We start from the raw sequence: 13876 nt of genomic DNA, 5'->3' as shown, positions 1-13876 counted from the left end.
AAAATCTGGTGAAGGGGGCATGTGACCCTGCCTGCCCCCACCCCCGACGTGCAGTGGTGGATTAACAAATTTGCCACCCCTAGGCCCTCAAAAAATTGCTGGCAAGCCTGCGAGAGACGGGGGAGAAAAGGAGTTGTGGCATGCTCGGGAGATGGCAGCAGTGGAGCGGAAGTGAGCTGGGGTGGAGAGCGGTTCCTGGCCCCCCCCGGGTTATTCCTCACCCTCATGGGCCCCCGCTCACCTCTGTTCCGCCTTCTCTGAGTGCCCCTACTCACTTCTTCCTCCTACCCAGCACTTTCATGCGGTAAGCCTGGGAGGGAGGTGGAAGGAGGGAAGCACGGCTCCTCCTGGGGGAGGAGGTGGACTGGGGATTTGGGGAAGGGGTGGAGTTGGGGAGGGGGCATGAGCAAATTTGCCGCCCTAGGCCTCGTTGGCCTAGGCGATAAATACACCGCTGCCCACGTGTTGCCTCGGGAAGACATGGCACCAGGTGAGGTGGGTCCATCCCGGGGGCCCAGCCAGGCATGGAGGATGGAGAGTGCCAGGCAGGGAGGCTTGGGTTGGTTGGTCACCAGAGAGAGGGAGAGTGTGTGTGCGCGTGTCCTCCCCGTGTGAACCCTAAAGCCTTAAAAATAAGAAGGTGAATAAAAAGAATCCAACTACGCAGTATTTCTTTTTTAACACGGACTCAGTCAACTTGATGTTAATTTGAATATTTGTATGATTGGTTGCCGTTGAACTCACTTGAATACAAGTAATTTTACCATGTGTCTCATATTCAGCATAGGGAAAGATAGTCACTCTATCAAAATGCCAAGCCAAAAATAGTTAAACTAAACTGCAGCAGAGCAGCTTCAGCACCCAGAGCTCTCTAAATCGCCAAAATACTAACTCTTAATAGAGATATTGGGGTTATTCTGAAGTGTTGATGTGTCCCAACATAGGCACTGAAGTGCCAAGACTCCGTAGATGCACAAGGGCCATTCTGAGCATACAGAACTGTGCTGAGCTCCACTCCACGGTGGTGATAGGCTGAGGCTATTATGGAAGAAGAACTTAATGTGCTGAGGGCCAGGGCATCAACAGTGGTGCTAGGATCCCAATGCAATGTGAGACTCTGAGTTACTGCCACATCAAAGGACCTACTAAGGCCATTTTTGACCAAAGATAATGCACAGAAGCCTTGTGTGCTGATGGTCTGAGGTATTAATTTGTCAAGGTTCTAAGACTTCAGAATAATGATGACTCACCTAGGGCCTCTCAAAAGGTACTGAGGAATGGACACCACCAGAGTTACCAAGGGCCTGACCATCACAAAAGCTCTGATGCCTCAAGTCACCAAAGTATCAAAGGCCTACTGAGACCTTGTCTGATGAGTCAAGGGCTGCTCCATTTCAATGATGCATTGAGACACTGACAAACTGATTCATGAGGGTTCTGAAGGTTGATCAGAGATCCTAATACATCAAGGGCCATGCCAAGATCCTTACTGAAGGTCTGTGGGCTGCACCAAAGACCCCAGGCCTGTGATGAGCAGAAGCCATAGTGATACTGTTGTGCCCAGGGGTCACTGATGTCAAGTCTAGCCCTATCCCCAACATACTAGTCTAGCCCTGCCAGCCAGTGCAGAACCTTGAACCCTTTCTAGCCCTCTCCACCCACGCTGGAGAAGCTAATACTGCTGTCTATACTACCAGAGAATACAAGGACTACCTCTGCACGTGGACTAGCCATGCATGTGGCAACAGGTCTGACGAGAGGCTGTTTGCATCCTTTACATCCTTGCACACCCACAAAAAGGGTAGACATAATCTAGCCCAGGGGTCGGCAACCTCTGGCATGCGGCTCGCCAGGGTAAGCACCCTGGCGGGCCAGGCCAGTTTGTTTACCTACCACATCAGCAGGTTCGGCCGATCACGGCTCCCACTGGCTGCAGTTCGCTGTCGTAGGCCAATGGGGGCGACAGGAAGTGGTGGGGGCCGAGGGATGTGCTGATCGCGGCTTCCTGCCACCCCCATTGGCCTGGGACGGTGAATGGCAGCCAATGGGATCCATGATCAGCCAGACCTGCCGACGTGGTAGATAAACAAACTGGCCCAGCCCGCCAGGGTGCTTATCCTGGCGAGCTGCATGCTGGAGGTTGCCAACCCCTGATCTAGCCCTATCCAATTTGCTACATTAGCAAGAGGAGGAGGAAGGTTCCCATCCTCCCTACTCCACTTTTGGCTTATATATTTCTCTGTCTGAGGTTTTGGGGTTTTTTTGTTTTTGTTTTTGTTTACATGTGATGTTACAGAGAGTTGCCTTTAAAAAACAAAGTAAAACAAAAAACCAGCACCCTGCTGTCAGAATCACGTACTGATGTTTGGAATCATCATAACAGTCTCATAGATTTCCCAGCAAGTCTGGTTCTTTATAGATAAGTCTAAACAATATAACTCTTTTCTTAACTACCAGACTCAATTCTTTTGTTTTGTGCTATTGAAAAATAATTAAGTGGCTTTAATTTATTCATACACATTGAGAGGAAAAGATTTCAGTAATACAGTTTTCACTGTGAACGATTTTTGTAGGAGCAAATTGGCCAGCAGAGGAAATCCATATCGTTCTATGAAGGCAGTAGAAATCTCATAAAACCAAGAAAGAAAAGGTTTTAAAATGCAGAGAGTGATGATAAAAATCAAGCAAAGTGAATCCCCTAATTTGCATGAGTCTACAGTGCGGGTGGGAAGCCTGATTCAAAGCCCATTAAAATCAATGGGAGTCATTTCATCAGGCTGATCATATCCAAATGTAACATGCAGCCTTAGACACCTGCAACAAACCACAAGATGTTTCCATACATCAATGAAGAGAGAGCAGGGCACTGCATTACTGTACTGCAAAACGGTGAATATTAAGGGTGAAATCCTCTCCCCATTGGAGTCAATATGAGCTTTGTCATTTAATGGAGCCAGAATTTCATCCTCAGTTTTTGAGTGTATCTGCTGTATGCAAAATCTTATGAAAATCAGACAAAGTTAACAAGGCTTTTACTATTTTTTGCTATTCATTTTTCTGAAATATGATTTTAGAGCAAAGATCTCACAAACAGAAGTTCCTTTTTATAATTAGCTTCTTATCTTTTTTTCAGATGCTAGTACTGTACCTGTATAATTTATATAGTTCTAATGCTTGGAGCCAGCAAGGCAATAAGGATTTCCCATTAAATTCAGAAACAAAAGTAACAATTTTAATTTCACGAGAATTACTAGAGTGACTCTTAGAATATCATGAATGGACAGTTTATCACAAGAATTCCTGCTATTATTAGGGTTGCCAACTTTGTAATATTTAAAAACTGGACACTCGAGCAAGAGTGTCAAAACCTCCTTTTCCCTCTGAGGGCCCAACCCTACCCTCCCTCTTCCCGCCCAGGTCTCACCTGCTGCCTTCGCCCCTTTCCCTGAGGCCCTGCTCCTGCCCTACCCCCTGAGGACCTGCCCCTCATTCGCTCCTCTTTCCCCTCTTCCTCCATCACTCACTGCTTTTCCCCCCTCCCCTCCTCCCTCCATGGGTGGGGAGGGACTAGCCTGTTGTCTGATGCAGGTAGGGTGCTGCCCCATCTGAGACAGGGCTGGCACGAGTGATGACCTGGCGCCTCCCCACCTCCCATGCTGGCAGTAACTGGACTTCGGGTGTCCGGTCAGTTGATTGACTGGACACCATCAGGTCCCCATTTCGACCAGACTTTCCATCTGGCCACCCTAGTTATTACATATTACGACCTAATTCTTAAGACTTGCTGCACAGTTCAGAGCCTGTATCAAACTAAGCATTGATACCATAAATATAGTAGTCAAAAGGGACAGCTCATGTGAGCAGAGTTACACACATGCTTAAACGTTTGCTGGCTCAGGGTCTTTGCACTTACTGGGATAACACTCATAAATCCCCTTGAACTGGATAAGAATATACTCCAATTGTTTTTATTTCATAAATATCATCACTCCTCTGCTGAGTGTTAACAGATTTGGGGGCTTGGCAGGTTGACTTCCCATTGGAAAGATCAGTGCAGCAGAGTCGTGTATTTTCTTAGAGCAGTTTGTTTATTTATGCTATGGGTTCATCTACAACTACCCTGCAGTTCGGACTAAGGGGGGCGTGAACAGCAGTGTGCACCAAACTGCTGCACTGTAACTCCCCTGGTGGGCATGCTGAAGGTGCAAACTAAAAGGTTCCCAGTTCTCATTAACGTAGTCTTCTTCACACAGGATTACATTAATACAGAATAGGAACCTTTTGGTTCACACGCACAGTAGGTATATGGAGTTACAGCAGAGCACTTCGGTGCGCACTGCTATTCATGACCCCCATAGTCTGAACTGCACAGCAGTGTATACATGCCTTATATACACACACAGAGGTGGTCAACCAGCATGCAATCAATCCCCTTTTTCAGGAATCTCAGCCAAAACGCTAATGCTCAGTTTCTTTGCAGCAGCTCTGCCTCAAGAACTGACTCTCGTTAGAGAGATTAGGTAGAGAGCAAATTCCTTTGACACTTGCCACAGCTTTCTCAAAAAAAGATACCGCATTACAAAACTAGCAATCCAGCATTTCTTCAAACTTTGTACAAAGCTCCCACCATAAGAAAGAGAACTTCTAGCATGATGTGCAAGAGGGCTAACTGGTAATTCCCACCATGATAGTATATTAAATTATTTTTAGATATAGTTTTTAACTGTAAAATAAAAAAAATGCAGCTAGGTTATTGGATTTATATCTTAAGATGTTTTCCCAGGGCTTCAGTGGATCTGCTCTTGTGAGTGAAGTTATGCATGGGCTTAAGTGTTTGCAGAATTAGGGCCACAGATATTAACTCATTTGTGTAAGCTTTGGCTTTGGTTTTTGTTGCCATATATTATACAAAAATAAAATACACCAAAATGGTACATACTGAATAAAGAAAGGCTATCATTTCATGCTAGATATCTGGTAACTGAAACTGCTCAAACATGGCCCTTATGGATTATGAGATCAGCAGTGTCCCTTGATGGAATTACTATTGTACTATTTACTCGCATAGAACAGGAAACATTCAATACAAAAAACAAACAAACAAAAAACCTAGAGGAGCTAGTTGGAATTTTTTAAAGAATATTAAGAGTTTTCAATGAAAAATCCACCCTCCATATATTTCATCCAAAACCCAAACATTTCAATTTGAAAATGCTGGTGTGGTGCCTCATCGGAGTCATAGTTTGAGAGCTTCACACTCCAGTTCTCTTCTATGGCCGAGGTTCTTTGATCAGATTACATCTCCCATATTGCTCCACAGTCCCCTCTCTTGGTGAGGGAGGCAGTGCATCATGGAATACCATGCCTGAGGTGTATGAGAAATGAAATCAGGCTGGGAAGTTCAGCCCATAGAGTAGAACAGGGACATGAGATGCCCAAACTACAACTCTCATGCACCATGGTGGTATATCTACATTAAAAGATTTCAGTTTGGGGCCAAACATTGAGGGGTGGGGTGGAAATTAGTTTTCATGCATTTGGTCTGTAGACCAAAAAATCCTGGATTGTTGGATGGGCTGAATCAACAGGAAAATTAAGTTTTAGTTAATTTTAACAACAAATGAATAGGACAAGGTATACTTACGGTTCTGGTGTGTAGAGAGGGTCAGAGCCATGCCGTACATATTGAGTGCAGTGAAAAACTCTATAGGCTAATCCTGCTAGAAAATCTCGAGGCGACAGATATCCAGCAACTGGTCTCACCATGAAGCCAGACCTTTCTAAAGTGGAGGAGACAGTGAAAAGACCAAATTGGATATATCAACATCTGAGAGAAAGCAAGGATTTGTAGTTATTTATTCTGTCCAAAACAAGGCACTGAAAACCTTGGCCAAAACTGCTATACTATTTACACCCACATTGCACTGCTAAAATACTCTTAATTAAAACAGCTTGAAGTAATTCATGGCTTGTTTAAGAACTTTTACTAGAAAAGAAGTCAAGTCTAAAGTGAGTAATAACATCACGAAGTATCTGTTTTTATGTATGGCACCAAACAAGAACAATATCGACGTTTCCAGCACAGAAGCTGAATTCTGTGAAATACAATGTAAATCACCTTTACTGAAATTAAACTATATAAAAAAATCATACAGTTAAAGTACTATCTTATAAATTATTTAAATAAACATATGGTGACATGAATATACCAGATGTTCATTTTTACATTTAATAATGCAGTCCTTCATCTGATTACTCCTACAGGGGAGTTATTTCAAACTCCCAGTGACTTTGAACAGGCCAATTCTTTCCCAAGTTCTCCCTCTACTCATTAGCAGCTGTTTTCAAGGTGTTTACAGGAAAATATTCCAAGTTCAGTTTCCACAAAAATTGTGTCTGCTGTGACTGGTCTGAAAGTGTATTTCTGTAGTTCTGTTGCTGTTTTAAGCTTCTCGTTAAGAAAAAAAAAAAACAATCATGATGCTTCAGTACCATTCCCTCAGACCAGGAGTGACTTAAGAATATATGATCAAACTCAAAAAGTGATGAACCATTTGTTGCTGAATGCTGGCAACCCCACAAGAGGTAAGCATGTAGCACGGAAGAAGGGAATGGGTAAGGTTATTCCTTCATACCAAATAGTGTATTTATTTTAAGTTAAAATTCTTCCATATACATTTAGGACACCACTTTTCCGTACCTTTTTTTGTATGGCACTTATAACACAAAAGATTTTCATTTTATAAACATTTGTAGGATATTATACACTTGAGCTCCCAGGATTGCTGCAAGAGACAGCAGCATTTTGTTGCCCCTGAAGTTCTCATGAGATCTTTGAGGAGAATGGACAATGAAAGAATTAGAACTGACAGACTGCTCTGAACCGTGAGGGCAAGCCACTAGAGGGCTCAACATCTGCATCTTGTCCTTTCATACAAGGCATGTTTTCATCAGAGATGGGGAAGAAGGACTTTTTCAAAAGCAAATAATCATTTAGGCCTTGATCATTCAAGTAAATTCCCTGAAGGAGAACCTCTGCACCTGTATGGAGCCCTGTTCAGGCGGTCTGACTGCAAAGTGGGGGTGCAGGACCCGGTGGCTTCCCCAGGACCCCACTGAGGCGGACTCGCTGTGGGAAGCGCACGGAGGGGCAGAGGATGCTGAATGCTCCAAGGAGAGACCCAGGAGGTGAAGACGTGTGAGCTTCTTGCCCTGAACAAGTCTGCTCCAAGGGAGAGGAGGCTCCCCAAAGTCCTGCGTGGCTTGGTGGGGAGCAGTTCCAGAGCATCGCCCGGTGACTCTGTGACAACTGGTGGCAGCGGCGGGACGTACTGCACCCCGTGAATGGCGCTGCTTGCAGTAAGTGACTGGGGAGCAGTAAAACAAAAGAGGGATAATGAGGACCAGGCGTGCTGAAGGCTCAGAGAGGGACGGTTTCAGGGGGCAGTTAACCTCTGGGAGTGTGTGACCAGCGAGAAGGACTGTTGGAGTAACGGGGTCCCCTTGAGGACTGCAGCGAGCAGTCTCAGGGGCGGAGGAGCTTGCCGCTCGACCCTGGGAGAGAGAAGGATTTTTGCAGTAGCAGGGTTCCCCGGGGGATTGCAGAAGCAGTCCCAGGGCGGAGGAGTCTGCAGCTCGACCCTGGCAAAGAGGTGGTGATCACGAGAAGGGTTGGCACACCAGGGGTTCTTCCTGGAAACCATGGGGGAGCCAAGAGCACACAGGCCTGTGAGTCCAGAGCCACTTGGGAACGGTGAAGTGATAGCCTATCACCATCCCCTTAAGAAGGACATTGTAATCCTGTGCACAAAGAGAGGGTTACGCATGGGGAAATTCACCAAGGCACAGTTAATCGTGCAGTTGGAGGAGAAGCACCGCTCTGAGGAGCAGATTCCTGGCCCAGATGGGGCTACAAGAGGATCTGAGAGCAGCTGGAGCATCAGCCAGGCATCCCCGGGAGTCTGGTCCCCAATCAGACGAGAGTCTTCACGATTGGGTTCCCCATCAGGAGATTGGAGACGGATGGGATGGGAGCAGAGCCCGAGAGAGCGAGAGGACCGTGAAAGAAAGCAAGAGCCCGAGGAAAAGCTGCATGAGAAGCAGCAGCAGCGTGGACTGGTGATGGTGGAGCAGAGAGACATAGGGGGCTGCCCAGGGGTCAGTGGGGAAACACGCCTGCAGGGGCAAGACCCTGGGACAGAGAGAACTGTCGTGGTGCAGCCCCAGATGCTGTGGGACTGTGGGACCTGGGTGAAGTTCCCTGGGGTGAAGCCCCTCGCCCTGCCTATGGCCCAGATCCCTGTGCAGACCCAGGAGGCGTCGGGCTGGCTGGTGGTTGGGGTTCTCCAGGATATTGGCTGGGAGGCCCTGTTGGGGGGTAACTGTCTCCCCTTGGGACAGGATCCAGGCTCCGCTCCTGTAATGGCCGAGGGTTTGAATTCAAATCCAGGGAACCAATTGGCTAGGATGGAAATGGTCAGTGAAAATGCAAATGACCTGGCTGGCAGGGGGGAGGGGCTGCTGGGCTCAGGATACCTGCCTACCTGTAACCAGCCCCCTGGGGCTGAGTGGGAGGGAGAGATGCTCCCCACCCCCCTGCACACTGGAGAGGGGGCTCACGCTGGCTCTGATGCTGTGACCAGAGCAGAGAGCTCGCTGCCTGCCCCCACTGGGACAGCAAGGGCAGCACTGAGCACGGGGGGAGCTGAGACCCCAGCTGAGTGGGGGGACACCCGGGCAGGGCAGGTCAGCTGCCAAACAGGTTTGCCTGGTCCAGACGTGCTGCTGGGAAGTGATTACACAGCAGGGAGGGAGCTACCAGGGACAGGGCTCAGGGGGGCTGTGACCCCAGGCCCAGCCTGCGAGAGGGAGCAGATCCCACTCCCTGCCCCAGCTGCTGAATCCCAGACCGAGCTGCAGAAGGATCCCTCCTTGGAGAAGCTGAGAGAACTTGCTGGCCACAACGCTGCAAACCCCCTTGGGGAAGGCTGCAGGGACAGAGTCCTGCAGGAGAAGGGATTCCTGTACCGGGATTGGGCTCCCGAAGGGGAAGTAGAACTGGGGGAAATCGGAAGGCAGCTGGTGGTGCCCCAAGAATCCACAGGGTTCTTCCCATTCAAGCTGCTGGATGGGAGGAGAGTGAGGGGACCCCTGGACCCGGAAAGGAAGGATTGGGAGGAGAAGGGGGAAGACCCCCTGGGGGATCTCTTCCCTGAGGTGGGAGACAATCTCCCCCTCAGGTGTTCCCCATTCAGAGTCACTGGGAAAGCAGCCCAGAACCTGGAGAGAGAGGTCAGGGACATGCTGGCTTTAGATGGGATCCAGCCATTTTACAGCCCATGGGCCTCACCCGTGGGGCTGATCCCCAAGCGAGACAGGATGATCTGGTTTTATGGGGGCTATCAGAAGCTTAAAGCCATCACAGTGTCTGGTGCCGACCCCATGCCTAGGCCTGGGGAGATTCTAGACAAGCAGAGGGCAATGGAGAACTTGGCCCTGGCAGACACTGATAACATGTGCACCTTTAGCCAGACCTGGGAGGAACAGGTGTCCCAGGTGAAGAGGGAGCTGGGCTGCCTCAAGAAGGTGGGACTGACATTAAAAGCTGGAAAGTGCAAGAGGGGACGGCAGAGGTGTTGTGTCTGGGCCACAAAGTGGGAAGCGGCTGCCCAAGCCCAAAGCTGGCAAAGGCCAAGATGGGGGCTCTTAACCAAAAGAGCCCGAATCACAGACCGGAGGGCTGGGGAAAGACCCAATCCCAGCTTGAACCCCAGGGGTATTGGGGTGGCAAAGGGTGTGGGCTGCATAAACCTTCCCACCTGCAGCCTGCAAGTGCCATCAAGCACACTCGACCTAAGGGAGGGCGTGAGACTGGACTGTCCTGGTGTAACTCACACCAAGGAATGGGAGAGATGCTGGGGCATCCATGGGAACCTTGGTGGGTTCGAACTTCCCCAGATCACTGGCTGGAGTGACCTTGCTCAGTTCGGTCTCGAAGGGGGGAGAGATGTGACAAACTGGGAAAGTTCTTAATGTTTTCTCTAAGTACTGTGTTGGTGCCTCAGTGTCCCCATGGCAGTTCTTAAGTATCTGGCAGAGCAAAGGGCCAGTGCACCTAAATGCCTGGCACTCTGTCTCCTAGCAACTGATGGCCTGGGCCCCTCCTCTGCAAAGGTGCCAGCTGAAGGTGTTGGAGACAAAGGGATCAGGTAACCTCCTGGCCCGGGAAAGGGGCTGAGGAGAGAGGAGGGGCTGGGAGGGGTGGTTAGTCTGGAGCTGGCTGAGGGCAGACGTGGGGGTCAGGCTCACTGACCCCCAGAATGGACCCGGCCGAGGGGTCCGGTTCTCTGTACCTACAAGCTCTGTTTTAGACCCTGTTCCTGTCATCGAATAAACCTCTGTTTTACTGACTAAAAAAAAAAAAAAAAAAAAAAAAAAAAAAAAAATCCGGTTTTCTGATTGGTCCTCTGGTCAGGTGCTTCAGGTGAAAGAGACATTAACCCTTAGCTATCTGTTTATGACAGGAGCTCATTGCAGCCCTGGGACCTTGATAAGTGTATATAAAATGGGTCTGCAAAAAGAACAGGGGTACTTGTGGCACCTTAGAGACTAACAAATTTATTTGAGCATAAGCTTTCGTGGGCTACAGCCCACTTCATCAAATGCATAGAGTGGAACATATAGTGAGGAGATATTATCTATCTACACACACACACACACACACACACACACACACACACACACACACACACACACCATGAAAAGGTGAGAGTTCCCCTACCAACTCTATAAGAGGCTAATTAATTAAGATGAGCTATTGTCAACAGGAGAAAAAAAAAACTTTTGTAGTGATAATCAAGATGGCCCATTTCAGACAGTTTGACAGGAAGGTGTAAGGATACTTAACGTGGGGAAATAGATCCAATGTGTTAATGGCTCAGCCATTCCCAGTCTTTATTTAAGCCTAAATTGATAGTATCTAGTTTGCATATTAATTCAAGTTCTGCAGTTTCTCATTGGAATCTGTTTTTGAAGCTTTTCTGTTGCAAGATTGCCACCTTTAAATCTGTTACTGAGAGGCCAGAGAGCTTGAAGTGTTCTCCTACTGGTTTTTGAATGATTTGCTCTTTCAGCTGCACATCTACCAGTGTGATATATGCCATCATGTGCCAGCAATGCCCCTCTGCCATATATATTGGCCAAACCAGACAGAGAGTCTCTAAGCAAAAGAATAGACAGACACAAATCTGACATCAGGAATCAGAACATTCAAAAACCAGTAAAACACTTCAACCTCTCTGGTTACTCAGTAACAGATTTAAAGGTGGCAATCTTGCAACAGAAAAGCTTCAAAAACAGACTCCAACAAAAAACTGCAGAACTTGAATTAATATGCAAACCAGCTACTATCATCTTAGGCTTAAATAAAGACTGGGAATGGCTGAGCCATTACACATATTGAATCTATTTCCCCATGTTAAGTATCCTCACACCTTCTTGTCAAACTGTCTTAAATGGGCTATCTTGATTATCAATACAAAAGTTATTTTTCCTCCTGCTGACAATAGCTCAAGAACTCCCAACTTTTCATGTTCTTTGTATTTGTATATATATCTCCTCACTATATGTTCCATTCTGTGCATCCGATGAAGTGGGCTGTAGCCCATGAAAGCTTATGTTCAAATGAATTGGTTAGTCTCTAAGGTGCCACAAGTACTCTTGGGGCTTGTCTACATCAGAAAGTTGCAGCGCTGGTGAGGGAGTTACAGCGCTGCAACTTTGAAGGTGTACACATCTGCAGGGCACCACCAGCGCTGCAACTCCCTGTTTGCAGCGCTGGCCGTACTCCCGTTTTGTCTCGGGTGTAGAGGATCCAGCGCTGGTGATCCAGCGCTGGTAATCCAATGTAGACACTTACCAGCGCTTTTCTTGACCTCCGTGGAAGGAGGAAGCCTCTGGTAATCAAGCTGGTCTCCTTTCCCGGTTTGCTCTCTCGTTCCCGGAGCCCCGAGCAAGCAGGTCTCCTTCCCTGCGGTTTGCTGGGTGGCTCCGGGAACGAGAGAGCAAACCACGGCGAAGCGGGTCTCCTTTCCCGGTTTGCTCTCTCGTTCCCGGAGCCCAGAGCAAGCAGATCTCCTTCCCTGCGGTTTGCTGGGTGGCTCCGGGAACGAGAGAGCAAACCGCGGCGAAGCGGGTCTCCTTTCCCGGTTTGCTCTCTCGTTCCCGGAGCCCAGAGCAAGCAGATCTCCTTCCCTGCGGTTTGCTGGGTGGCTCCGGGAACGAGAGAGCAAACCGCGGCGAAGCGGGTCTCCTTTCCCGGTTTGCTCTCTCGTTCCCGGAGCCCAGAGCAAGCAGATCTCCTTCCCTGCGGTTTGCTGGGTGGCTCCGGGAACGAGAGAGCAAACCGCGGCGAAGCGGGTCTCCTTTCCCGGTTTGCTCTCGCGTTCCCCGAACCCCCTTGAAGCCGCCCAACAGCGCTGCAGTGTGGCCACATCTAACACCACTTGCAGCGCTGGTTGCTGTAAGTGTGGCCACTCTGCAGCGCTGGCCCTATACAGCTGTACTAATACAGCTGTAACAACCAGCGCTGCAAAACTTTAGATGTAGACATTCTTTTTGCGGACACAGACTAACACGGCTGCTACTCTGAAATCTGTTTAAATAGGTCTGTCACTCCAAATCCAGAACTTCAAAACTGTACTAGAATCCTGCAAAGTTCATTTGGGAATATTCAAACACATCTGGACAAGTGCATTCCCACCATCTGCAACCTTTGGCATAGACACAGACAGACAATGTAATGAATGACGATGCCTGAAGACATCTTTAAATTCTACTATCTCAACATTTCATTCTTCCTCCCACTAGTAGCTGCTACAGGAGACACCGTGTTCGTTCAGCATGTTCATTACAACAGCACAGTTATCTACGCTCAACACCCATGTCACACTACAAGACCTTCCTCTACGTCCAATATAATTTTATGTGATGTGTAGCATGCACACTCATTTAGGTGTGCTACCCAGACACCTCTTAGAACTTCCTACATTCCTATTAAAACAACTATCACTGACTCCAACAATTTCTCTCCTGTGGAAAACATTGCAATGAGTGTGTGTGTGCTGACTAATGGCCTGATCTAAAATCCACGGACAACAATGGAGGTTCTTCCATTCAGCGAACTTTGGATCAAGTCCAAAGAGAAGACAACATTTTTCCACGACATCATGGCTATTCAAAAATCAAACATGAACCTTACCTTTAAGAAAAATAGAAACATCTTCCAGTTGGGGTACATTATCCTCTCTATATCCACAGTACTTGGTCAGCAAAGGGAAGTTTTTTAAATATTCACGACAAGCATGAGTGGGATAGAGTTTAGTGAGTTCCCTGAATACTGTCCCCCAAGTTTTAATTTCTTCGGCAGTGTACTCCACCCTGGGAATGGGTTGACCACTAAAAAGAAGGAGAAATATTCTTAAACACATCACAGTTGCTAGACTGATTTTAGACAGTAAATTCTTCAGAGCAGGAATGTCACTTCCATGTATCTTATTTCTACATCAGTAAATAACTGTGTGCATTAATGGTCCTATCTAAATAATAAAAACCTGAAATCAAGTCTTCTGTTAAAACAAATACAAATAATACTGGGCTGTTTGCTAGAGTTGCTTTTGTTCTATACTAATAATAAATATATTGTGGTATCAGGAAGGACTCCTTGCACCACATAAACTGTGTATTTCTGAATGTGAGGCCACTTATGCAGGTAGGTATGAAAGGATGAGTATCATGATTCAGTCCCTTTGCTTTCTGTCTCTCAACCAGTTTCTCATCCATGACAGAATTGTATTTGTCACCTTAGACTACTTTCCTT

At 47.5% G+C, this 13876-nt stretch overlaps 1 protein-coding gene across 1 annotated transcript in view; it reads right to left on the bottom strand.

Moving 5' to 3' along the window:
• Positions 1 to 13876, bottom strand: part of TPH2 (tryptophan hydroxylase 2) — an 83611-nt gene that overhangs the window by 46171 nt on the left and 23564 nt on the right. Inside the window, exons 6-7 of the mRNA XM_050935565.1 lie at positions 13259 to 13455; positions 5645 to 5780 (exon numbers count right to left, since the gene is read on the bottom strand). Of these exons, the coding sequence (XP_050791522.1) occupies positions 5645 to 5780; positions 13259 to 13455 (333 nt within the window). The remainder of the gene's footprint in view (positions 1 to 5644; positions 5781 to 13258; positions 13456 to 13876) is intronic.

Source organism: Gopherus flavomarginatus, chromosome 1 (genome assembly GCF_025201925.1).
Source record: "Gopherus flavomarginatus isolate rGopFla2 chromosome 1, rGopFla2.mat.asm, whole genome shotgun sequence".
Lineage (NCBI taxonomy): Eukaryota > Metazoa > Chordata > Testudines > Testudinidae > Gopherus > Gopherus flavomarginatus.
This window is presented reverse-complemented; position numbering and strand designations above follow the sequence as displayed.